This window comes from Brienomyrus brachyistius, unplaced genomic scaffold (genome assembly GCF_023856365.1).
Source record: "Brienomyrus brachyistius isolate T26 unplaced genomic scaffold, BBRACH_0.4 scaffold49, whole genome shotgun sequence".
NCBI lineage: Eukaryota > Metazoa > Chordata > Actinopteri > Osteoglossiformes > Mormyridae > Brienomyrus > Brienomyrus brachyistius.
Window position 1 is genome coordinate 859,794 of NW_026042324.1, and position 27,259 is coordinate 887,052.

The 27,259-nt window shown below is 42.7% G+C and overlaps 2 protein-coding genes across 11 annotated transcripts in view; one reads left to right on the forward strand and one right to left on the reverse strand.

Annotated features, from left to right (window-relative positions):
• Nucleotides 1–397: 397 nt before the first annotated feature.
• Nucleotides 398–15,890, forward strand: LOC125723481 (src substrate protein p85-like). 2 transcript variants are annotated; one of them, XM_049000091.1, is made up of 17 exons: nucleotides 398–557; nucleotides 1,851–1,934; nucleotides 2,413–2,486; nucleotides 3,098–3,227; nucleotides 5,198–5,308; nucleotides 5,680–5,734; nucleotides 6,007–6,117; nucleotides 6,598–6,708; nucleotides 7,227–7,337; nucleotides 8,070–8,180; nucleotides 8,925–8,980; nucleotides 9,265–9,334; nucleotides 9,449–9,597; nucleotides 11,052–11,123; nucleotides 11,751–11,907; nucleotides 13,631–13,702; nucleotides 14,305–15,890. In XM_049000091.1, exons 2-17 carry the CDS (start codon nucleotides 1,851–1,853, stop codon nucleotides 14,439–14,441), a joined length of 1,611 nt encoding a protein of 536 aa, XP_048856048.1. In that variant the 5' UTR covers nucleotides 398–557; the 3' UTR covers nucleotides 14,442–15,890. The 2 variants fall into 2 exon arrangements, with proteins under 2 accessions (XP_048856048.1, XP_048856049.1); XM_049000092.1 differs by lacking the exon at nucleotides 8,070–8,180.
• A 1,557-nt stretch (nucleotides 15,891–17,447) lies between these two features.
• LOC125723477 (SH3 and multiple ankyrin repeat domains protein 2-like) overlaps nucleotides 17,448–27,259 on the reverse strand; it is a 205,170-nt gene continuing 195,358 nt past the window's right edge. For 8 of the 9 annotated variants that reach the window (XM_049000085.1, XM_049000083.1, XM_049000082.1 and 5 more), the window contains one exon: nucleotides 17,448–21,370. In XM_049000085.1, the coding sequence (XP_048856042.1) occupies nucleotides 20,818–21,370 (553 nt within the window). In that variant the 3' untranslated portion in view covers nucleotides 17,448–20,817. Of the gene's footprint in view, nucleotides 21,371–21,738; nucleotides 22,165–27,259 lie in introns of those variants that run through there. The other variant, XM_049000086.1, reaches the window with a different exon arrangement.

The window sequence follows — 27,259 nt, forward strand, 5'->3', positions numbered from 1 at the left end:
ATTCCCAATTCACCTACTGCATGTTTTTGGCTTAGAGTAAACCCACTGAAAGCGAGTGAACCCCACATTCAGTGAGGGTGGGATTTCACCCACCAGTACTGAAGATAATGGCAGTCGTACTCAGTGTCTAAGCACATTACTCCTGACATATGGAAGGGTGACCCTTTATTGTTTCTTCACACAGACTCACACACAGAGCAGAGTTTTTATATATACTGTCTATGTAGTTGACTTCTTTTGTATGTTGTTCAGCTCTTGTATGTACTATTTACTTTGTATTTGTAGTTGTATCGGTATGCGCTGTGTCAGCTGCACTCGGAGGTGCTCCGGGCTTCACCGAAGGACGGCGCTCGCCGCCGCGCCTCCGCTCCGCTCCCAGGTGGAGCTGTTGAGCTCAAAGCAGGAAGCTGGATACTGGGAGAGCCGGAAGAGGAGGCGTAAGGAATACGTCCGGCAGCCGAGAAAATCTCCCTTCGCATTATCTTATTGTTTAAAAATAAAAGCGATTCTCACGAGTCCCTAAGAGAGGGTCCTCGGCACTAGAGGCGGTTCTCAGGGTGAGTATCGGGCTTGTGCCGCATATTAAGCGCCGAGGCTGCGTCAGCCAGCTGGAAAACGGCAAGAAACCGAGGAGGATCCGAGCGAGCTGGAAATGCTGAGCAGGAAATAACGTGTCATTAAATCGGTCTTTTTCTGTAGGAATTTAGCTTTCTTTTAAAATGTAAGTGCTGCTAAACAGCCGTCAGCTGTTATGTCGACCTTTTGCCCCCATCTCTTGATTGCATATCATGTTTGCTTTGTGATGGCTTTATATTCATAGTTAAAAACCTTGCTGAGGCTGGAAAATCTCGTTTGTCTCCAATACCCTGTGAAGATGACCTCTTTAAATTATGGGCGATTTGACATGCCATCATAAGATTGGGCTAACTTTATTGACATAGTTTTTTTTAGTTGCATATTGCTAATTTTCGTTTTCATCCGGAACTGCCGGGGCGCCTTTAATTGTTTAATTTTTAATTTATAAACATTTGTTACACACATTGGGCCTGTACTCCCCGTGTAGTTTTATTTTTGAATGAAACAAATGGCAGGCTGGAAGCAGACGGGAGTAGAGTACAGCTCCTTTTGTGTTGTGACGTGTATGTATGCGTGTAGTAGACACACATGGATTATGTTATTTAAAATATAATGATTAAGTATCTTAGCAGAGTATCCCTCCTGGGACAGATCGCAGCTGGGTGTGGTGCATAGCGATAGTAAGACGCAGGGTGCACACGTTGGAGGCTGATCCCGGAACGGCAGAGGGAGCCGTACTTTTTCCCCTTCGGTTCCACTATATTTGAGCATCATCCGATCTACATGCTTGGCGGGGTTGCAGTTGATGAATCTAATGTGTCTGCTGCTTGTGGGATCTATACTGGGAGGCTGATCGGCGTGGCTCATGATGCCCACGTCGGGCAGATGGCTGACTGACGCTGCCGGCAGTCCTGTTGCCCTTTTTACAGGAGATCTTCGCAAAGGGATGGACTCGATGTCTCTCATTATAATATTGTTTCACTTCTACTTCTAAATGACATCGCTTATGTTCAGGCGTATTATGCTCAATCCGTTTTTCATGAGGAAGTTATAGTGGTGCATAATGAAATTTAAATGTCTACCGAGGTGCTGTGCAAACTAATTACAACTAGCACGTATAATGTTTGTAACTTAAATATTTATATTCTGTTTATTACTTTTATAAATTGGTATTTTGCCTTAGTGCACGATCCACATTTCATAGAATAGACATCGATAGGGAGCTTGCCATAGGTTTTCCCTGCTTTAATGACTTCCTTATCTCAATTCTACAGATGTGGAAAGCAGTTGCTGGTCAGTCTGTCAAAGTCTCTGCTGACAACGGTGGAGATGATTGGGAAACAGACCCAGACTTTGAGGTAACATTAGAAGGTTCTTAATATTGTTAGTCTATCTTGCCGGTCCTTTAAAACATGTTACTACAGTAATGTTTCCTAACTCGGTCCTTGGTGACCCACAGATGGTCCACATTTTTGTTCCCTCCTATCTCCCGGTAAAATGTGGACGTTCTGCGGGTTCTCCAGGAACGGTTTGGAAACACTGTTCTAGACTGTGATTTTGTACCGGAAGGTCTAGGGATGAGATGAATGGATTCCTTGCTGATGACTCTGTATACCCACTGCGAATTCAGTGACAGTGCCTTTCTGCAGTTTTAGTGCGTTACTGGTTACTGTAGCTCCACAATGTTTAAGCATTACCGAGTCTGCGTGCCCTGCGGCTTTGCAGTTGCCGAGTATGCTGGATTCTGTTCCTTCTGGGATCTTTTCATTTGGTCGCTGGCTCTTTACCTCTTTTGAATCATTTTCTTTTTTCTTTTCCTTTGCCTCTGGAAAAAAGAATGACGTGTCTGAGAAGGAGCAGCGGTGGGGAGCCAAAACCGTGGCGGGTTCAGGACATCAGGAACATATTAAGTGGGTAACCGACAGTGTTTGTCTCCATTACCTCGCATTCTTAAAACCCTCGTACTTTATTTGGCGACGTGCAGTGCCAGTATCTCTTGTGTTTGGTCTCGCTATATCCACTGTGGTACTGTGCTTATCAGAATAGCCAGGAACATTGTTTCCGTTCATGCATGCAGCATTTCCCTGTTTTGTGTCTTTATGTATTGTGTGCTGAGCAATACATTTAGATGGTTACAGTTATGACACGGTAATACTGCTTCTGCTAATTGTCTGGCTGCTGGTACAGTGACAGTATGGCTGCATAGGATTTCCTCTCACAGAGGTGGTTTTATTGTCTATCTATAGGAATGTCATGTATAGAAGTGTGTAGTTTCTAGAAAAAAGTATAAGCATTTTCTGGGTGAAGTGCTTCATGTGGGTCTAGTAAATAGAGGTTTGGGATTCAGAGCCATTGATTTTTCACTTATTTAATATATGTCAGCATTTCTGTATTTTCGTAATGCTTAAAATGTTTCTGTTCGAGTGGTTTTCAAGGATCTGGAGCTCACAGATGGCTAAAACATCACTGGTTTTTAGTGGCTCAGGATTAGAATTAACTATGTGACCTTGTTCGTTTGCAGCATCCATGAGCTGCGTGAGAATGTTTCAACGGAGCATCAGAAACTGAAGCAGAAAGAGTTGGAGACCATGCCCAAGGCCTCCCATGGCTACGGGGGGAAGTTTGGTGTGCAGCAGGACCGCATGGACAAGGTGAGCACCAGTGGGCATTCTGTGAGGGGCTCTTATAGGTAAGGCTCTCGTGATGTAATAGTCACCATTTTAGATGAAACATTTGTCTGGACGCCGGCTTTTCGGTACTATATGGATTTTTACCGGTATGCAAGGAGCGATCCTGTGAACATAAATGACCTGTAAATAGGGCCGTCGTGATCATGTCACGATGTAAGCGCGATTATTCGGCACGTGCAACAATCACCAAAGCTTTAGATGACTGGTAAAACATTTGTCCGGACGCTTACTTACTCTGACAGTTTGGTGCGCAGATTAGTAGTGCGCGCAAAATATTAATGCATAAAGAGATGCATAATGTGATGCCCACAAGTCAGTAGTCTGTATAAATTCTGTGTTTCCATATGTTTATTAAATTTGGGTAGCGGAATCATGGAATAAGCGGTGAATCATGGAATAAGCGGTGAAGTGGTGGTGAAGAAAGGGACAGGTTAACAGCCGCAATATCTTTTGAAAGAGGAGTTATTGTGGTTTAGCAAGGTGAAAAAATACACCTCAGTGGTATGGTGGGTACTTTATGCAGTTCAAAGTCTGACACATTTATTAAACTTAAGGATACGCCAAATTTATACATATCACTAACTTTTGGGCATCGCAATATGTATCTTGTTAGTATTTTAGGCACACTGCTAATCTGCTTACCCATAAACTACCGAAAAGCCAGCATGCAGGCAAATGTTTCACCCATCGTCTAAAGCCCTAGTGATAATTGCACATGCAGCATGTATAATCGCGATTACATGTCAGCGTGATTGCGACGGCCATGGTCGCAGGATCACTGTTTGCATACAAGGCAGATTTACTTAAGCTTTGCTGAAGTTTAAAAAAAGTTACATAATAATCAGCATTATTTTATTAAATGTAGTACTTTTGACTAAGTGAAAAGAACACAAAAATTGTACACATCAAAAAGCAGATCTTAAATACTATTTTAGTACATTCTAGCTAAGATTTACCTCTGTTACGCCAAACCAAAACGCAATCAGTAGGTAGTGAAACATTTTGCTGTCAGTTATTTTGCTTGAACTAATTGACTTTACTCAAGTTTGTTGTTAACAGTCCTTGTGAAGTACACATCTACACGTCTTATGTAAAACAAGTTTGTTGGAGCCACTGTTTTAATAGTGACCCCTTTGTTCTTTTTTAACTCGGAACAATGTTCCTGTTGATCAAAATGCCCTGACTTGCTGCTGGTGTCCACTTTGCTGAAATGCAACGAATTACTGCAGGTTAAAGCTTTAGGTACATACAGATTAGGTGTATATGTCTGAAGGGGTAGTAGCAGAATGTTATAGTCACCTTTACGGGATTAAACTATTTGTGAGAATTTCTAGAAGTAGGCTGCAGTACTGTTTATGGTTTTAAAAAAGGTTGCTGGAGTCCTGCAGTGAAGAGCATCCTGTCTGCTGTGTAGGGCCTTATCTTTCAGCTTGAGAATCCAAAACCCACTGATATAAGCAGCCCAGGCCTGTTCCTGGCATTACTGGGCATGAGGATGGGGTACACCCAGGACAGGATGCCAGTCCATCACAGGGCACACACAGACAAGCATAGACTGTTGGCACAGGAGAGATGATGACGAGCCTAACTTAATGGCCTTGGCATTCTGGTGTTGCAGTTCCAGCCTTCGAGTCACTCTGCGAGCCTCAGAATTCCTCTATCTCCTTAATTCTATGGAAGTAGTGGAAGTGCTCATTCTCTGCCGTTCTCATGCTCTGTGTCCATACTCTACTCACTCGGCATGTTCTTTAATGCTCTGATTTCCCAAGTCTGTCATGTTGGTATCATTCTTTCACGCTGTTTGTTTGATAGAATAGCCTCATTTCCTGGCATGGATTTTCAGATAGTACTGCTCCGCCAACAATAACAGGACAGGAGCTTGGGAGTAGCAGGTCACCTCTTGCTCTGCCTGTCTTTCCTGTCCCCCTCAGTCTGCTGTGGGCCATGACTACCAGAGCAAGTTGTCCAAGCATTGCTCTCAGACTGACACCTCCAAGGGATTTGGGGGCAAGTTTGGTCTCCAGGCGGATCGGGTTGACCAGGTAGGACTACGTGGGTTTTGGCTGTGTGACAGATGCAGTATTTATACACAGATTACATTCACTTGTCAGTATTTACCCAACATAACAACAGTTAACTTAAAATGTGTCCTTTATATAATAAGCTAAAATAAATTTTTATTTTTCTGAGACCACAAGTTGAAAGCTAGAGTCGTATGTGGTGACTCTCTGGTATGTTCCGGAGCTGCTTTTTCCTTTGAGGTGAAGGTCACCTTCCTGTATTAACAGAGGTTCTATAGACACAGAGGTTTTATATTTGAGCCTTTTGACTGTGGTCTGTGTTTCCTGCTCGGAAAGTGAGCGGTCCTTTCACATCATGGCCCTGACCGCGATTCCTTACTGTGTGCTTCCAGTCTGCTGTGGGGTTTGAGTACGCGGGGAAGACGGAGAAGCACGCCTCACAGAAAGGTGCAATCAGCTTTATCTTCAAGCGCAGTACACACTTATAAAAACTGTCCCAAATTTAAACTGTAGATGGACACTCGCAGCTGCCTGCAGTATTGCTTGTTCTGCCACCATCCTTTGCTTTTATGGATTTTCATAATTGTAATTGTTTATTTTGCTATAATCAAGCTGTTGATCTTTGACAACCCCCCCCTGCCTTGCCTCCCCCATGCTGAAGCTCTGCTTCCAGCATAGTCAACACCTGCTTGACTGCTTTTGCTCTTTGAATCATGTAGACTACACTACGGGGTTTGGGGGGCGATACGGGGTGCAAGTGGATCGCGTCGACCAGAGTGCAGTGGGCTTCGATTACCTGGGCAAAACGGAAAAACACGAGTCGCAGAAAGGTTTGTGTGTCCCCCCCCCCCCCCCCCCCTCCCGTCGCTGCTTGGTCAGTCTGACCTTCATCAGTTTGCATCTTGCACCAGACTGCTGTATTTGTGGCATCTGTGCCCCAGCTCATCTTCCTGCTGGGGGCACGATAATTTTTAATGATTCATTAGCGATTCAGTAAATTTTTGTTTTGCCAGGCGCCTCTTTTTTGATGTTAGATTACATGCTTCCTTTCAGAGTGGCTGTTCTACACTAATATGCAGCTCAGACATTATTACACGCTGCTAAGCTCTGCATCAGTGTGTTCTTACACTCTTTGCACTTTACACCTGTATCTCATTGTTTCCTATGTCCTGCTTCAGAAGCGTAGTAGTCTTAGTGGAATCTACTAAGAGGGAGCGCAGCCGTAATGGTCAAGAGAAATGCCTGTGTGATTCTTACCAAGTATTTGGTCTCCTTTGACATGCCGACCTACTGTGACCTGGAATCGACAGATTACACAAAAGGTTTCGGAGGGAAGTTTGGTGTGGAGACGGACAAGGTGGACAAAAGTGCAGTGGGTTTCGAGTACATGGGCAAGACGGAGAAGCACGAGTCTCAGAAAGGTCAGCTTCCCGGGGCCGCCGCTGGCTGCTTATCATTCCCTATCCCTGATTCGTCTGCTCTCTCTCCTCACTCTTACACCTCTGATTTGTGGGAGAGCCGGTTTTTCTGGATGCGAGGGGAAGTCATGGTGAGAATGTTCTCTTTTGTCTCAACATGTGGAACTGGGTTCCAGAGCTTCCTCCGCCCCACAGAGCTGTGACACATGCTAAACTCTATTATTTGCCACCTCCTTCCTTGAACTAGAAGTAAACACGGTCAGCTTTTGTTGTGGTGCAATTGTAGGCCTGTAAATTCTTATTGTCTGAAATTAGGCTGCCTTTCAAATTTATTATACACATACTGCTAAATGAGCTGTTTTTGTGTCTTGATAGCATTGATTAAAATGAACAGGAATATCAGCGTTTTCAGCTGATTAGGTGAGAGCAGGGTCCAGCAATGGTTTTGTGCCTGTTTTCATATTTTTAGTATTCTGCTCAATTCAGGATGTATTGCTTTGTTCTATACCTGCTGCACATAGATTATGTGAAAGGCTTCGGAGGGAAGTTTGGCTTGCAGACAGACAGGCAGGACAAGTCGGCGTTGGGCTGGGACCACCAGGAGAAACTGCAGCTTCACGAATCGCAGAAAGGTACCCCAGGCCGCCCGGCACTGTCCACAGTTCTGAATATGTCCTGGGGGCTGCTACCCTGCTACAATCTCACTGCTTTTCTCTTGCCCTTTTCCTTATTTCAGGTATCAGTTCATGTCTTGTATTGTTCCACCTGCTCACTGATCGCCTTCTTATGATGTTTTCTGTTGATCTGAAATCCCCCTCGGGGGTCTTTTCCTTGTCTAGTCATTGTCTCAGCCTTTCAAGCAAAAATGTTGGGAGCTCAGCCTTGTCTTATGTTTTATGTTTGTACGTGTAGGAAAAGCTGGTATAGAAAATAATTGGATGTTCCTATATGTTGGAAAGTGGGGGCTGCAATTTCTCCTCTGTGAACTTATGAAAAATAAACCTGCTGGATAAGTCTGCTTCTAAAGTTATTTCTTTGCCCGAATACAAATTCCGCCATGCTTTTCTAAGAAGGCTTTCTGGTCTCCTCAATATACTATAATACTCTATTGTGCGACATTACTTAATCAAAATTCTTAGGGAAAATGAGACCACAGAGGTTTCTGTCTGCTGTGAGCGACTCTCTGGAGCGCTGCATTCATCAGAGGCGTCCTCAGAGGGGGAGGTGCAGCCCCGCGACAGTGTGCAGTGTCTGTCTCCCACGGTGTGCGGTGCTCTACTCACCCGTGGCTGTTCCTGTCTGGTTTTACGTGTCACATCTGTTTGTTTGAGCTGTGTTCTCTTCCATTGTGGAACTCTTTTCAGATTATAAACGCGGGTTCGGAGGGAAATACGGGGTAGAGGTGGAGAAGCAGGACAAATGTGCCCTGGGCTATGAGCACAAGGAGAAACTGGCCAAGCACGAATCCCAGCAAGGCACAGTCCCCCCGCTGGCTTCCAGGCAGACCTGCAGTGCTCAGCTCACAGATGGTGCCTCCAGCCATTGCTACCCCCAGCTCCCTGTCCACTGAAGATGGAAGCTAATTTGGTTTTAATCTAATGCAGTTTTTATGTATCAGACGTGTACCATACAGCCACATTGTTAGCAATGTGCTGCTGCCTGGTGACCAGTGGGTGGCGCTAATGGTACTAGTAACAGTTGTCTGATATTTATTTCATGCATTGCTTACCAGAGAGCATTATGGAAGTGATGACTTGTTAACAGTATTAGTGACAGTTGTGTAAAAATTTCAGAATAATCTTAAACTTGTTAATGTTAAACTTTAGTAGATAAATGGCCCCGGACTGTCATGGTTGAGTGCTGCAGGTTTGGGAAACTTTGTGTATTCATCTCGGTCTCATTCTATTGCTCTTGTGCCAGTCGCTTTGACTGTGGCCTCTTTCCCGAGCCTCGTCTGCTGCTCGGCCCCTGTATGCCAATGCTGTCTGCATGCTCACCGGCTACAGTGCATCCTGCCAAGCGCCTTCCTGAGAGAATACTACCTCTGACATGGTGCTTGAGCCAAGATATCATCACAACCCTTATTATTCTATGCTCTTTATATTTGTCCAGTTTAAATGTGATGGCTTTGCTCTTAGAGATTTGCATGAGTTGCTTGTAATGTTTAGAAACTTTGCATCAAAACTGGTGTTTGACAGTGAATCTCTATACAATTTCAGATTATGCCAAAGGCTTCGGAGGGAAGTTTGGTGTCCAGAAAGACAGAATGGATAAGGTCTCTAATTGTTATCCACATTTTGTTTCTTTATTAATATTTTAATATCAAATCATCGTTTTTGGCCTTTTCCTCATTTTCTCAGTCTTGCAAGTAAGAAATGCATTGTTTTGAAGATTGTTTTCCTTAGTTTTAATTCTCATTTTACTGGCTGATAGTATGTGTGTGATGTTTAATTTGATCAGAATTACCGATATGCAGTGATGTTTATGTCCGTGTTGACGTTGTGTACAGTGAGTTGTTACACAGTTGATGTTCCAGCCTCTCACTGCTTTGACTCGCAGAGTGCTGGCACTTTCGACGAGGTTGAAAAGCCGAACCCAGCCTATCAGAGGACCAAACCCAGTGAAGCAGGTCAGCCGAAACCTTTCCCCGATCGTAGTCTAGGGTTCTGCTTGCAGTTGCATACTTGTCCCAGCACCCTGCCACTATTCCCATAACCTGACCCCTCATCTCCATGGACCACAGCGGGCAGTAACATGGGCAGCATCAAGGCTCGCTTTGAGAACATTGCTAAGCAGAAGGAGGAGGAGGACCGCAAGAAGGCAGAGGAGGAGCGGGAGCGCCGGCAGGTGAAGGAGAAGCAGGAGCAGGAGGACGCCCGCAGGAAGGTGGAGGTACAGAGTCGCATGTTTCTTACGATTTTTTTTTTACGAACTGATGGGGGACAATGAAGCCATAACTTAGGCTGTCGTTAAATAAGAAATGATAAGAGTACATAAATACTGAAAGCACCGTTTCCCAACCAAGTGAACAGAAAAGTTTTCAAACACATTTTATAAAATGCTGGATAAATAGATGCAGTTGTTTTATTGGTGATTTCATGTTCATCGAAGTTTCTACTTTTTTATACAAATCAGTTCAGCTGAAACAATGAATTGTACATTTTTAGCTTTGCCAGACTCTCACGCTCATGCAAGAAATCTTACGGCAAATCTATATTTTTTCTTTATAAATCTGAAAGTAGCTATATGAAAAGCACTAGGGTAGTTTGCAAACCCTACAGACCCTTATGTACAAAGTGATAAAAACTTGGAAATGAGTATGCAGACCTGGACAGATAATCTGAAGCCAGCTGACCAAAGTTGATAAAAAATGTAAAATGTATAATATTTTCTGCTGAAGAGGCTCATCATTCCGTTTTTGTTATTCCAACAGATATAAAATGGACATGAAAAAGCATTGTGTCACTTTTTATATCTTTTATGTCAATTTAAGAAAAAATTCACAAGATTATACTATTGGTTTGGATAGATTAATCAAAAAGTACTAAAATATGAGACAAACATGTATTTTACGGCACACCGCTGGTGTGAGCGTTACTGACTCCCCCATTGTCTCCGTGATGGCTGAGTGGTTTGCTAACGCAGCGCACCATTCATGAGACCGAAAGGTGTGATATGCAGCTAAAGGAGGTCCTGCCAGTTCTAGTATTAATAATAAATAACTTGATATTATTTATACAGCTCCTGAAAAAAGTCCACTCTTTATTAAGGCTACACTGAGCAGCAGGTTGCTTTCAGGTTGAGAATTTCTAAGACTGCAGCACATAAGAACAAAGTGAAGCAGGAGACACTGGGAACGACCATAAACCAGCCAGGTAAAGGACAGAAGCAACACTCTAATGCCAGAGGTGACTGTAAACTTTTGCAGCAGTTTCTCATGAATTATAGGATGACATCAAGTGACCTTCAAAAGGAATGGGAAACATTAAGTGCAGGTGTGACGTGCACTGCTAGGGCTCCTACAAGCAGGACTGAAGGAAGGAGCCCTTCATTAGTGAGAGATGATGTCCCAGGCTGCAGTTTCCAAATAATATACATTATGTGCAGATGCACACCCATAAATTGTGAAATGTGAAACAAATCAAAGTCTGCTGTGGTCACTTAGTCTTTCCCGCTGCTGTGTATAATTATGCTTCCTGTTCCTGGACTCTGTGTTCCCGCTCTGGATGTGGTGATGCAGCAAATAAACACAGAATGATGTTCCATGTTTTCACATTGGGGGGAAATCGTGAAGCTTAGTCTGTGGTGTATTGTGGTATATAAGGCCCCCCTATGCTTTGTTACAGGAAAAGGCTAAAGCCAGGCCCCCCTCCCCGCAGTCCAGTGCCACAGCGGCGGCTGAGCCCCTGCAGCGTGAGGTGAGGCTGGATTATACTACCTCATACCATTAAGAAGCAGCTTATCCTGCTCATTTATATGCTTTTATATTGGAAGAACAGGGAGCTGACAGGCAGCAGTGCTTGAAAACCCCTTGGGGCAGACTGGCACGTTCATTATGTATCAAGTGGCTCTTTTTATGTCATTTATATCTGTTGGCTGATCACACCTTCAGATTATTTATCTGACGGCTGGTTATTCTCATGGTCCTGTAGAGGCCCAGCCCTCTACATGGTTTATGATCTCTCATGGTTTATGATCTCCCAGCTGAATTACTGTTGGCCCTGACACCTGGATATTATTCATTAGCTAGTATTACTCCACACCCCCATAGAGGCATCTTATCTGCATGTAAATAGTCTTGATCTGTAGTTGGAATGCAAATCCTTCATTCTCGTTCAGTTTAAGTTTGGAAAATTAAAAAAAAAAAAAAAAAAAAAAGTGATCTCTTCCCTCCCCATCCAACTGCAGAGTTCAGTTGTAGGCTGCCAGTGTGTGGCAGAGACTGGCTCTCTGGCCCTCTGGCTCTCTGACTCTCTTAAAAACATTGACACCTCTGGAGGGAGGCTGATGAACTATGACATGTGCTTGAATTGCTCATCTTGCAGAGCACGCCGTTGTATGAGGAAGCCAGCTATGACTCGGCGGAGAACGGCGGAGGCCTGTACGAGGCCGAGCCTGCGGCTAAGAACAGAGAGGAACCGACGTATGAACTGGAACCATCTGAGGACCTCTACCAGAACCCTGAAGATACCTATCAAGGAGGTGAGGAAGGACACGCCAGCTCACAGTCACACTGTTTCCATACGAAACACTCGACAACGTAGAAAAGATCCTCTGTTTAGCTAAACACTACAGTATTGGAGCAGAAAACTCTCATCCATCTATGCATCTATATGTCAGTCTTCCTACCGCTTATCAAGCACAGTGTCCTGGTGATGCCAGAGTGTATCCCAGGGCACACACAGCAGTGAAGCACCTCCCTGGACAGGATTAGTCTGTCCCAAGTACGAGTTTGCGGGTCACGGGATGGTTTGTCTTTGTACCACGGGAGGAACTTGGAATGCTCAGAGGACAGACGCACAGACACAGGAGAACGCACACACTGTACAACAGGCTTATCATTAACAACAAACTACAACTGTAAGAGCATTTTGGTGAATTGAAATAAGATACAAAAATTAAAAGCTTCTACTGCACGTTGCTTTTGAAAGTAACAAAACAAATTCTGTTAGTTTTTAATACTATATGTCTAAAGTAATGAATCATTTATCTTTAATGACCTTTAATACCTTGAACGTCTTTTAGTGATCTTTATAATACATTAGTACATATTGTACACTGTGTATTCATGTAGGATTCTCTAACAATCTGACACATTAAACAGCTCAACTTAGTCTATCCCTAGAAATAAAATTACTAAAACTTAAGCTGAAACTAAATATAGAAGAACTAAATAGAAATCTTTTTTTACTTGACACTGAAAACTAACTAAAACTTATAATAAAACCTGTATTTCAAAATGAAAATTTAGTAATATAAAAATCTATAACTATCCACACAGTGTAGGATCACCTCTGTTCATAAATGAACAGTCAGTTCTTCTAAAATGCCTGATATCACACAGTGAGACTGATATGTTAGTGCTGAAGTCCAATACGACGCGGAATCACATTTGTACTTCTGTGATTTTCAGTCAGAGAGCAAAGCACTATACAAGCTACGCTACTTGTACACAAAAATGGCTATTCAAGCGAACAATTGTGATGGCTGATTTTTGAACCGATCGTTCTTTTGAACTGATTCTTTTCAATGAACCAGTCGAACCACTTTTCAAATCTAAAAAAATTTTTTGTTGTCTTTCTGCTGTGCATATGCCTGGCCACATGGTGGCGCTGGCTCACTGCTCACCACTACTGATGGCCAATATGATGGTTCTTGGACCATTTGCTGTATTTTCTGACCCCACTTATCAAAAAGGGACTCAAACATGCCCCAAAGCAAACCCACAGCATCATCTACTGGGGTTAGAAAATACAACAAATGGTTCATGAAGCCTCATTTTGGCCATAACTGCTTCTGAATCTCGGCAATCAACAAGTTAGTGAGTTTGGTACATTGATTTGGTTGGTTGCTACGCAGTTCTCATGAGACTTATAAGACCGGTAGAAGATGTTTATGATATAATTATTATTTTTTGTTTAAAATGCATATAATTACATTACTGGTCGCAGGTATCACCATTTTTATAATTTAATTTGTTTGCCGTAAGTTCCCTATTTTTCCCATTGAATATGTTGTATTTCACTACACGATTTTTGTGAAAGCAGGTTCTTTCAGAAAGGCATTAAGTGTGCTGTAGCACGGTTGACTGTTTAACTTCATGTTCTATGGCTTTTCAGGCTTGGCTGTGCTATTACAAATGTGTTCCCTGTGAAATCTGTGTGAAAATGGGCTTGTGGTCTTTATTGTGTCCTTGTGTGTTTAGATGCAAACACCTATGCAGAGTATGGAGAGGACCTGGGGGTGACAGCAGTGGCCCTGTATGACTACCAGGCTGGTGAGTGCAGTGGCATTGCAGCATGCAGTGTCGTCATCTTCTTGGGGGTTGTGAGAGGTGCCACTGGAAATGTACACATGTGCCTACATTTTTTTTAAACTAAAGTTTAATATAAAGCTGATGCTTTTGCCTGGTGCAACAATTGAAGTTATTTATACAAATGTACCATCCAAGACCCCAGTGAAATGGTCTTTGATAGTGGGGTTTACAGGGCAACAAGGAGTCTGCAGCCATGATTGTGCTGCCCAACTATAATGTCTAATCCCCTTGATGTTAGCCTCTAAGCTGGGGGAGGGCAGCACAAGGGCCCTGCAATCCTGGAAGCATAAGTGTGGACCGGCCCATTGCTCTGGAGGCCCGGCCCTGAAATAGTGCTGGATGTTTAGTTGCTGAGACCTGCAGCTCAAATACATTCATTGACTCCTGGGCTGTGGACTGAGATCCATTACTGCAGCACAGAAGGAGGGATCGTTCACATTTCAGCTTGTTCCTTCATACTAAACCAAAACAACCCAGTATAACTGTATTTATAAAAATACATGGATATGCACATTTAATGTAAAATCAATATTTTATATAATTTTACGCAAACTCTTTTTCAGCTGGCGATGATGAGATTTCCTTTGATCCCGATGACATCATCACCAACATAGAGATGATCGATGAGGGTTGGTGGAGGGGTGTGTGCAAAGGGGCCTACGGGCTTTTTCCTGCCAACTACGTGGAGGTCAGACAATGAGGTGTCCCGCCTCCTGCTGATCCTGCCTTAACTAGCCCCAGGACCCCACCAACACACTCACTCACTCACACACACACACACACACACACACACACCTTCCTTCCTGGACAGGAGTGGAGGCCAGCCTCTCTACCACTTGCCTCCTGTATGAATGATTCTCAGGTCTGTCTGCTCTCATCTTCATTTTTCACCCCCACTTTTCATATAAAAGAAAAAACTGCTTCCTTGCTTGATCCACCCTGATTGGGGAGAAAACGTTGTTTTAAGGACTTCTCACTTACTGAAAGTAAGTTCAGAAGTGCAGAACTTATTAGGCTCTTCAACCCATTCACAACCAATTCCATGATGCCATCTTATAGCTTTAATTAAAGGAGACATGCTAATTGTTCAGAGCTTGTCTTCTTTTTGTTTTTGTAAATGCTGATCTGTCGAACCTCAAGGCATTAATACCCTGTCCCTCAGAGGCTGGTGCTTGAATTGGGACCATCGAGTGGTAGGGAAAGCTGGAGGCCATGGTGTCGATGCAGTGATAATGGGGATGATGGTAGTTTGAAGTGGACCTGAATCTTCTCAGCCTGCGGTATGGGAAAGTTGCTGCTGTTTGTCCCCTAGCACTCAATAGCTGCGGCTTCATGAGATTATCATTTATTTTAATGGCTTGCTGTAGCTTGTATATTTTTGTGGTGCATCATTTGAAACGCTTATCATTGGTGAAGTGGGATTACTTATGTTTTATGGCAATGGAGAGGTAATTGAATGAGAAATGAATCTTGCTGATAAATCTGTACACCTTTTTCAATTCACTTTCAAAAGTCTACACTGATCAGCAGAATAGTTTTATCATCAAACAATTGTCAGGCGGCGTTTGTGTGGCACTAAGAAAAATGCAAGTTGAAATAAAAAACAGCCTTGATCTGTCCGTCTGAGATGTGTGCAAATGTTCTGATTCGATGATTCTTAGAGGCTGGAGTCCCATGTATCATCAGTGTTACATTGTTAAATATAGCATTCCACATTTTATGATAGGTGTTTAAGATGTATAAGAACAAACCTCTGGAAATCTTTATCCCTGCTAAAATGAATTACATGTTTTCTTGTTTTGTTTTTCCCCGGTTTCCTCCTTTTTCGTACTGTGTTGGACATGGTATGCAGAACTGGGGAGCACTGAACAGTTTTATTATAATTAATGGTACACATAGGTAAATTATCTACATTATGTTCAGTATAAACAATCCTATGTTGGAAAAATGAGTCGTGATGGTTTTAGACAATCTGATTCACCTGCTTGACACCACAATGTTGTATTTGCATCGCCACAGATCAATTTTTTTTTTCTTTTTTAAATAAGTGACCTTTCCAGATATTGCGTTTCTTTAATAGCCTGCATAGTTATTTACATTTCTTGCTTATTTTTTGTAAGTAAATAAAGTTTCCGATAACAACCAGAAACTGAGTGTTATGTATGTTTCTTTACATGCATGTTTTGTAACGGTTTAGGGTATTTTGGTGTAAATCTATACAGATTGGGATTTCCTAGGCGCTGCAGTTTTGGAATCTGTGTGACTGTCTGGACGGTTGTAGTTTCACTCCGTGGCCCGCGGAGTGATGGTGTTGCTATTGGCCTTTAACGCAGGTTGCTTCAGGGACAGCGGCCGATCCTCCTCTCAGATCCTTACTTTGCAGAAAAGCATTTGCTAAATAGGTAAATGTTTAATTATGGTGTTTGTCAAGAGTCAGATTTGTTACAACAGAAATTATGCTTCTGCCGCAAAGTACTGCATCCCCTCTTAAATTTAATAGTATTTTGATTGCAATCTTGAGGCTGGTCACATGTTTCTGTTCCAAGTGGAGACGAGCACATTCAGACTGTGCAGCCTATTCCATATAAATGAGCAGAACCGTGATACTCTATTCATCCTGCACATCATCTTTTCCACGAGTGACACCAACACACATACAGGTGAGACGGCAGACTTGGGGGTCACAGTACAGGGTCAGGCCATGCTGCTGCAGCAATGGGGGAATGTATCTCCAAGGGCATTACTCTTCCAGCCACAGGTGACCTGATCACAGGCACTGAATCCTAGCCGGCACGCTTGGATTGGGATTCAAAATTGGCTGTGGACTTTGGTTCCCTGGTGATGACTTTTGCCGAAAGATTTTTCTGACGGGAGAAGATCCCCCACAATGTTTTGTCAGCCCAAATACCCATCAGCCACCTGGAAAAATGCTCATGCCCCTGAAAATTCCAGGGGAGCCGGTTAGCTGGAGGACTAGATTGGGATCGAGGGAGACTTTATTTTTAGCAACATGAAAAACATTACATTTACCGTAGTTCTGAAAACAAAACCACCAAGGCACAATTTTGTCACACTGAACTCTGAACATTACTGTTATGCTGATTTACTGGCTGCTGAGTGTTTGCAGTAAGTCTTTGTCCATTTTAGTCATCATGTTCAGCACAACAGGTTATTTTTACTAATATAGTTACAGTGGCATAGGAAACGGAACCATGTAAGCTGCTGAAGTCTGTATACCACTGCAGTTCATCCTCTATGACTGATATTTTTTGAATGTCTTAAGGCCGTTAATGATCAGGACATATAAACTCTCCTATGAAGAGAAGTACTACTATATGCATCACATAGTGCCTATTAAAAGTATTCACCCCTTATTATACCTTAAAATGTTTTGAATTTCTGATTCAGACTCTACAAAGTGATCTAGTTACATATATGAAAAACAAAATTATTGCAAAAACTGATTGCACTGAGTCAATGTTGTAAAACCATAAAGCATGGAAAGAAAAAAAACTTAATAAGCACTGCAGTGTTTATCCTCAGACAGATCACAGGTACTGGAGATACGTGTACATATTCCATATGAATGGGCTGCGTACAGTGAGGAACTGGCGTCACAGAAACAAAGCAGAATTTGAACTAAAAATATCATCCAATTTTCTATAGAGACTATAAACTGATAAAAGACCCATTAAAGAAATACAACCATAGTGCAATATTATATTTATTTCTTACAGTAAATTTTGGTTGCCATACAAGAGTATTGAGGATTTTGGGGAAAGTGCATTTTAACATGAATGTCTCTCTTTTATTTCAATAATTAACTCTAAAGAATAGGATTTTGTAGCACAAAATTACAGCAACATAGATATCATGAACACAAGTTTTTACACAAAGTAGAGCGAGAAACACCTTAATATCTATGAAGAATTATAAAGGAAAAGAAAGAGGAAACCAAATTGGAGCTGATCTCTAAGAGGAAATCGATTTGAGACGACTGGTGGTGGTTCGCCCACAGCTGGCAACAAAGCCTAATTCACTGGGTGATGCCTTTAGCATTTTTTTTTCCTTTTTTCTTTTTAAAAACTCCACTATTTAGCTCTAATGTTAGTTCCACAAATGTATTAGCTTAGTGATATGTAGTTCCATAAAATCAATTTGTCAACAGTCACATCTAGTCATTTTTATTTAAATATATGTTACCGTAACAAGTGTGCTCAGACCGTTTGCTATAAAGTGGCCTGAGAGGTTATATATAAATTTACAGCCTGTGAGATTTTGGTAATTTATACACACATTATACACAAACTAAGCATTTTCAAAATGTAATTACAATATGTAACAGAGGCAGGTGACCATTTGATCTTATTTCTAAGTGTCAATTTCTCAAGTGGATATGGAGCCATTCATTACATTTCTTTTCCTCAAAATTAAAATAGGTCAATTTTTGATATTATATGAGAGGATCTGCAACTTTGAAAATGTCTTGCAGATCCATTTCATATAAATATTGCTTAACTGGTAATTCATAAATCTGATAAATTTTTGACAAACCATACTTTATGTAGTTTATAAAATTTCATATAATTCTATATAAATCATGAAAAATACTGTGCTTTTCTCTGAAGCTCTGTTTTAAAATAATATCTATTTAAAAATGATAGAATTAGCAGCTTAGCTCCTATAAGTCTTCTTAAAGGAGGTCTGTATTCCCTTAATTTTTCGGATAATTATTTTGTATTTATATATAATTTTATGTAACATTTATATATGTATATATCTACCTCATCCATTCATACAGCTCAGGCATGTTAACGTCAACAGTTCAGTCCTGTCATGGAGGGGGCATAAATACCGTAAACTGCACAAAAATAGCCCCCCCCACCACCACCATTCACTGGGTACAGACCCCCATCAGAGGAGTTCCAGCAGACACTCCTGTTGGCACTGGTTTGGAAAATTAAACACAGACACTTTCACCCTCATTTGCTTTCAAAGAACAGTTCTGATGGCGACAGTTTTTGGACTGCTTTATTGTGCTCTGGAGTTGGTTCCACAACAGATTAATACGTTTTAATAAAACCTTTTGTTCCTCTTTTGTAATTTATAATATTTCTGGTATTTTGAAAACATTCCTCCCTGCAACCCTGTCCAGGACAAGTGGCTGGAAGATGGATGAATGGATGAAATCAGTTCTCAAAACATTCAAGAACTGCAATGTCAAAACTACACTCTTCCAGTAAATGAGAATAAACATATCTTAACTCTCATTTATTAAGTATCCATTAAAGTTCAGTACCGCCGGCTCCTTCTACGTTTAACATTGGTTTAAAAAGCAACTGGTCTACATTCTCTAATACATGCGTTTACAGCTGTTCTTTGTAGCAGATTACAGACATCTGGTAATTCTTCATATTAAACAAATGTTCTGACCTTTTGCTTTGCCAAACCAATACTGAAAATAAAACAAGCGTCCAATATATCCATCCCGCTAAGTTAAAAAATAATAAACCTATTATGGGTGAAAAAGAAGGAAGATAGGTGACAGCCAATGAAAACCCACTGGGACCTTCGCAACTTGCCACACCCTGAGATGAAAAGATGATTTCCCCTCTTCATCCCTGGAGGCCAGGTACAAGGGCCTTCTTTGCGTGAAACTTCTGAGGCAACAATGAGAAGACAATTGTTCACCTGCTTCCTGTATCGCTACCCCCCCCAAAAACAAATACTAATTTTCCCGATTTGAATTAATACATACACATAGTGTTCTCTGTATATGTACACATATTTATGTAACTTGAAATGTTGTTATAGCAGCAAAACATCTCTAAACAATTCACACACTGCAGCCATACAGCACAGTATCAGTCTGTTGCTTCTCTTCCAGATTTAGAAAAAGAAAACAAAACACAGGATTGGTTCTTGCACTTCCCAAATGCAGTGCTAAAATATGTGTTTTCCGAACCTTGATAAGTGTTCATCTTAGAACTTTTTCTCTCTAAAAACCTCTAACACAGAGCAACAGTTCAGAGCTAAGGATTAACATAGAAATAGTCTCTTCAGATAATGCCTCCATCGAGGACTAAAAGACCTACTGTTAAAGATCAGACCAAACTAACGGAATCAATGGCTGAAAGAATGTTGCTGAATCAAGAGGAACACTGCTCTCTTCGGTAATCTGGCACGTTCTTTTGTGGATGTGGGGTGGGGGCAGGACTGGGCTGGGCTGGGCTGGGCTGGACTGGGCTGGGGGAATTCTGAAATAAGAGAGGGTCAGCCCTTGGCATTCACTCTGACTCACCTGCACTTGCATGGAAGACAATAATGATTAATATACATTTTACACCTTTCAGACAACTCATATAGATATACTGAATTCAACTAAATCAAAATTTACCATATTTCCAAAAAGAAAAAGTTGAAAGCAAATGACAGCTTACAAACATGACTGCTTGCTACAATTGTGCCCCTATAGGTGTGAAATAGGTGCAAAATATTAAGAGGAGGTTTAATTTTCAAGTAGAAACATCAATTCTGGGACTGCTCGTGTGCTCTGAAAGAAATGATGACGACAACTGAGCAAATACTTCAACTATCTTCTTTCCAGAGAAATGCGTGAGAAGCAAGATGTTTTTTTTTTCTACACAGCTGATGCATCAATCAATATAACCCCTTTTTCTGAAGAAATATTCTCTGAAGAAATTCTAGCAAAGATAGAAAATGAAATCCCAGCTCTGCTGGTTTGGGTGCATCCAAATGAAGCTGATTTAAAAAGTCCTTATATTCCAAAGCGATTAGTCTCTATTACAGGTTTGTCACTAAAAAGAACCGCCCTCCTCGGCTCCAGGGGCTCGCGGGGAGGGCCGGGCCACGTGCTGATCACTCAGAATCAAGAGAACTCTTGTGCTTATTGAGGAACTGCTTGGGTTATTTCAAAAACGCAGTTCTTTAGGATGTGATGATTCCTATTCTCAGACGAGAGCACAATGGGAATATAATTACAGACTTGATAGAAGTTGGAAAAAAAAGAAAAAATGAACGAAGAGAGCAGTCCTTTCAAGAAAGGTCACCCTCTCTTATCTATCTAATAGGAGTTTCAATGCTCTTTCTATATTCATTCGATGGCCAACTCGAGTCACCCCTAAGTCTATGAGGTCTTCTTTCTGGAGGTTCGGTAAATGGGTCCCCTCAATCTCATTGTCCATAAAGGCGTCCTTGTGCTCAGCCAAGTTGAGGCTCTCCAGCCAATCTGCTACATCATGCTTGGTCCACAGGACAACTGGCTTGGTGGCGAAAGGCTTGTTGGAGACGGCCTGGATGAGAGTCAGCGGGGAGGGTGAGCGGCTGCGACCCGAGCCCAGGCTGAAACGCTCGCCCGTGATGGGTGGTGTGGGCAGGCCGAACACGTCCGTCAGGGTGGGTGAGGAGGCAGAGGCTGGCAGTGAGGAGGCGCGGCCGGAGCCTGAGTCCGGTGGAGACATGACGGGGCTGGGGGCACGGTGCTGGGTCGGCATGCTCTCTGGTTGCCGGCCCGGGGAGGGGGCAGGCTGGCCGGTGCCAGGCCGGATGGCGAAGGTGACCATGGTGTTCCGCTGTGTACCTGAGGCTGGGGCTGCACTCTCTGTACCCCTGGAGGAAAGGCAGGGCAAACAGGCAGTTATTTACACAGGGTACCAAAGGGGGCAGCCACCACTGTTCACATTGCCAAGGCCACACACAGAAATTTAATATACATCATATACAAAAAGATCAATCGTTGCATGACGGAATCTGTACAGTCACTGGTTCAAGAATATTTAAAATTTAATGTTGTTTTATCATTCACTAAGTTACCAAAAAGTTGCTATTCAACTTCAGAAAAAAAACAAATATATAACAAATAATAATGACATGGAGGGACAAATTACAATATAAGAACTGTGTAACGTATAACATAAATATTAAGACATATTAACAAGTTCTTATTTATTTTTTTCTTTTGAAAGTGAATATTGATTTAAAGCCACACAAAAAACTAGAGAAGACTTCTTACAGCACCAATTCTCAAGAAAACCCATCCATTAAACAGCTTCACTCTTCATTACTTGAATGATTTATTGAAAAGACAAACTGCACTGGAAATCAAACTGAAAATACAGACATGCCAGAAGAGTGCAGCCAGCCTGTTTAGTCTGTCTTTCGCTGTGATTTGCTTGAAAGAAGGTACTGATCATCCCATGTGTTAAGCCTTATCCAACGACCCAACATTCAGCGCCTCCATTTCCTCTCCAAGCACCAGCATGTGCCAGGTTTAGTAGATCAAGGGAAGCTGACAGATGGACACCTCCGTGACTCCCGTGCTCTACACATGACCAGTCCTTTACAAGCCTTACAGGCCAATCCCCTGTCTGTGTGCACAACTTCTGAATGTGCCACCCCTCCATCTGTTTTTTTTTTTAGGAAAAAGAAAAAATCCATTTAATCCATTTATCTTTTTTTGGGGGATTAAGACTCAATAATTGTATTAAATGAGAGTCGGTAGGATAGTTTTTCTAATTTCCTTTATACTGCATGTGCGATACGTATGTGAACTTTGCATTCATATATTGTGACCTCTTACTAGAGGTTATACGAATTTTGCATGATAAATACTGTGTTATTTCAACACATTTTATCAGAATTACAATCATTTGTCTCAATGGTGTTTCGGCACAGTTTACATTGCACAAATTGATAATGTAAAAATGGTATTTTTTCTGTTATCGATACAGCCAGTGGAGGGCAGCACCCTCAACACAACCTTCGCATGAGCTGTCCAGTCTGTAAATGTCATGATTCTCTAAATGCAGTAGCAGCGTGAAAAAGAGCTGCTTCCAGCCAATACAAATTCTCAGACAAACATGCTCTTGCTCAGGGAATGAACTTGATCACTTAAGTATTCAAGAATAGTTTCCTTCCAGCATGCAGAACCATAGTGACCTGAAACACTGAGCCACTGCTCGGGATGCTAACGGGCTATGTGCTTCACAGCCACACTGAGGAGTGAGGGCTAAAGTATGTGCTTCACAGCAACACTGAGGAATGAGGGCTAAAGTATGTGCTTCACAGCCACACTGAGGAGTGAGGGCTACAGTATGTGCTTCACAGCCACACTGAGGAGTGAGGGCTATGTGCTTCACAGCAACACTGAGGAATGAGGGCTAAAGTATGTGCTTCACAGCCACACTGAGGAGTGAGGGCTACAGTATGTGCTTCACAGCCACACTGAGGAGTGAGGGCTAAAGTATGTGCTTCACAGCAACACTGAGGAGTGAGGGCTAAAGTATGTGCTTCACAGCCACACTGAGGAGTGAGGGCTAAAGTATGTGCTTCACAGCCACACTGAGGAGTGAGGGCTAAAGTATGTGCTTCACAGCAACACTGAGGAGTGAGGGCTAAAGTATGTGCTTCACAGCCACACTGAGGAGTGAGGGCTAAAGTATGTGCTTCACAGCAACACTGAGGAGTGAGGGCTAAAGTATGTGCTTCACAGCAACACTGAGGAGTGAGGGCTAAAGTATGTGCTTCACAGCCACACTGAGGAGTGAGGGCTAAAGTATGTGCTTCACAGCCACACTGAGGAGTGAGGGCTAAAGTATGTGCTTCACAGCCACACTGAGGAGTGAGGGCTAAAGTATGTGATTCACAGCAACACTGAGGAGTGAGGGCTAAAGTATGTGCTTCACAGCCACACTGAGGAGTGAGGGCTAAAGTATGTGCTTCACAGCAACACTGAGGAGTGAGGGCTAAAGTATGTGCTTCACAGCCACACTGAGGAGTGAGGGCTAAAGTATGTGCTTCACAGCCACACTGAGGAGTGAGGGCTAAAGTATGTGCTTCACAGCCACAATGAGGAGTGAGAGCTATGTGCTTCACAGCCACACTGGGGAGTGAGGGCTGTGTGCTTCACAGCCACAATGGGGAGTGAGAATTCCGCAGTGTCACAGAGCACCATTGTGTGTGCTTTACATATTTGTGAAACTGCTGTTATACCTTCAGCAGATTTTGGGAGCCAGAGTTCATTTCACCACGATCTGGATCAAGTGGCAATGCTGAAATGCTCAAGATGGAGGTGATCAATAAGAACTAGGTGCAAATTCACTTCTTATATCTGCTGACCTCTGAGAATATAAAATCAAAAGACCTTCTCACCTCACTGTTATTGGTCTATATATGATTTATAGAAGCCTTTGCATGCCATTAGATTGCAATGTAATTAACAATGTAATTGCTCAACTAACATGATGAATTACAATAAAAGCAATAGAAGATATGGTTTTCAAAAGCACTAATTTAAATACATACACATATATATACAACTATATATTTTTAGTACGATTACAGCAAACAATGCTACATCTTTGCTACTCGAATAGTTTGTTGTAGCTAATGCTAAAGAGGTTGAAAATACACCAGAAAATACAGAGGTATGAAACTGAACCCATCCAGCTACCTCTTTCACTCTCACAATCCCATTGGGCCTTACTAGTCAATCACAGAGAGACCTGGGTTTCTGGCTAGAGATTCAGCTAGCCAAATGCAGGCTCACATGCCATTTTATTGGTGCAGAGCTTCAGGGACAAGATGCTCATGACGACTGCAGCATCATGACAACTGGATCACAGACAGTCCTGTGGCAGACGCCGTCAAGCAGGAGTGGCTGATTCCCCCAACAGCAATTTGCAGTCTGTGTGCCACATGTCGTAACTCCATGACACAGACCATCAGAAGACACATGAAGAGGTGTATGGTCAATCCCATGGCATCAGCAGGCCAACTGGGAGGAGGTTTGCTACTTATTATACCTATTACAAGACAAGCCTCACTGAGAGAGAACAGTGTCTTTACTCTGTAGCAGCAGGGGTCAAATTAATGGTCATTTATCTTTTATTTATAACGTATATATGAGAAACATATGAAGAATGTACATATGACTTATGGTAGCTGTCTGGCCTATTCCATAAAAGAGCTTGGCATTAAAAGTAAAATCTTTAGATAAAAGAAATTTATCCATTAAATATAACACTACAAAACTAAATCTGGTTGGTATGTTCTGCAAAAGAGCAAAGATATGTGCTCCTGCTTATTGAGACCTTGCTTTTGTTGCTGACAGCTGGGTAAGGATGTGAGGAGAAGCTAAAGAGGGCTATGAACAAGCACTGCTCTCATCCCAAACCTGTTCATACCGCTTCTTACTCCCCTGCTACCCAATGCTATTTTCCACACAGGAGCCCTTCTGGCACAAATCAAAGGGTTTGATGCTGCTAGTTGGGGAGAAGTACAGTGTGAATATTTATTTTAGATAGAATTATGAAAAGTATAATAAGCACATTTGTTGAAATGGTGACCTGGAAACAAGAGCCAGTGGGTGAGATCCCAGGGTGATCCTGCTAGGATTAGGGGAGCACTGCATATCCTGACAGGCAGTGGGTGAGATCCCAGAGCGATCCTGCGAGGATTAGGGGAGCACTGCATATCCTGACAGGCAGTGGGTGAGATCCCAGAGCGATCCTGCGAGGATTAGGGGAGCACTGCATATCCTGACAGGCAGTGGGTGAGATCCCAGAGCGATCCTGCGAGGATTAGGGGAGCACTGCATATCCTGACAGGCAGTGGGTGAGATCCCAGAGCGATCCTGCGAGGATTAGGGGAGCACTGCATATCCTGACAGGCAGTGGGTGAGATCCCAGAGCGATCCTGCGAGGATTAGGGGAGCACTGCATATCCTGACAGGCAGTGGGTGAGATCCCAGAGCGATCCTGCGAGGATTAGGGGAGCACTGCATATCCTGACAGGCAGTGGGTGAGATCCCAGAGCGATCCTGCGAGGATTAGGGGAGCACTGCATATACTGACAGGCAGTGGGTGAGATCCCAGAGCGATCCTGAGAGGATTAGGGGAGCACTGCATATCTTGACAGGCAGTGAGCTATGTGCAGAGTCCCAGCCCTCAACCTTTGGCCCTCACCATATATGTCTGCAGAAAAGGTGGTATGATGGAAAGAGAACCTTCCTAGTATGCAAAAAAACTCTGTGAGAAACCTTTCATGGGCATTGATGCAAAATGAGGAGTAAGAAATGGAGAAAGAGAACTGCAATAAAAGATTTAACACAAATAGCTGAAAGAAAGGCAAATAATATGGTGATGATAGTCACTAAGACAAACTTACATGAGAGTCTCAGAGAGAATACAGTGTTAAGTAATTGGTAAATATGATGGATGAATGGTTTTCCATTTTGAAGAAGGAGGGTTTGCGTTATGGACACACAAAAGTGGCCCTTAGCTACTTTCACCCATAGAGCAACATGAGCTCACACCCAGAAAGTTGCTGACTAGACAGTTTTGTGTATGAAGTGAAGGGAGGGATCAGTGTTTCCTTATCATAGCAGTCATGTTTCTGCTTCTGGCCAGCAGTATCCTGGAAGGCATGTGCCAGTCAAACACAAACGATCTTTCATGTCTAGCTAACAGCAGCAGCTCTCTGACAAGCCACAGGTTAAATGCAGAATGGATTTTATTTCAGCTGGGATCAATCAATCTTGTAATTATTCAATACCTTTTTCATTCTTTGCAAATTTGATATTGCTTGTAGTAAATGAGTATGAGGGAAAATGTATTTATCATACTAGTATTGCTGTAACAGACTGATGCATGCTGGAAACAGCAAATGCACATACACAGACACACAGGAAATGGTCACACATGGATCCCCTGGATACACACTCACGCACAAACACACTCGTGTACTGGAACCAAAATAAAATAGGCAGACAGAGCAGACCGATCTCCACTGGAAGGCAGCACAGACATGATGCAGCCAGGCAGCCAGAGCTGGTCTCATCCCAGGAACTGCAGCTGACAGGCAGCAGTGAAGCAGGTTGCTAGGAGCCACTGCTCTCCAGAAGCCCAGTTGGCCAGCTCTTGCCCTCTGATCCACCAAACACAGGCATTTTCCCATAGCAGCTCTGGTGCAGGGCATCCTCACGCTTATATAACTGTTTAAGACGAATGCAAAGACTGGCCAGTAAGATGTGGGGCACACACATATCATCTCCTGGCCCCATATTCCCCCCTTCCTTGAAGCACTTTGGTTCAGCCTGTGTTAATCGGGATGACATTATTCATCCAGTTCTCAAGGCTGCGCTCATCATTAGGTTGCTAGGCAACTGTTTCGATCATGGGCAGAACGCACACAAATCTGTGAAAAAAAAAATCTGTATTGTGAAGTCTTAATTCGTACTGGTAGAGAAATGCGATTAAAACAGAGACTGAGTGCCCCATATGGTCTGGGAGCTGCTAGAGGGGCTCTGCATTTGTAGGATGAGCTGGCCTGTCCTTCTGTTCATGATGGCTCCTCAATCATGGCAGGCACACTACTGTCAGAAAAGCTGACCTACCTGAAGCCAATGTCAGACTACAGTACACAAAGGTGGTGTGGGTGATCCCAATGTGGTGGTGCTCTTCATAGCGATGAAGGATGGGAGACGCCATAGAAAATGCA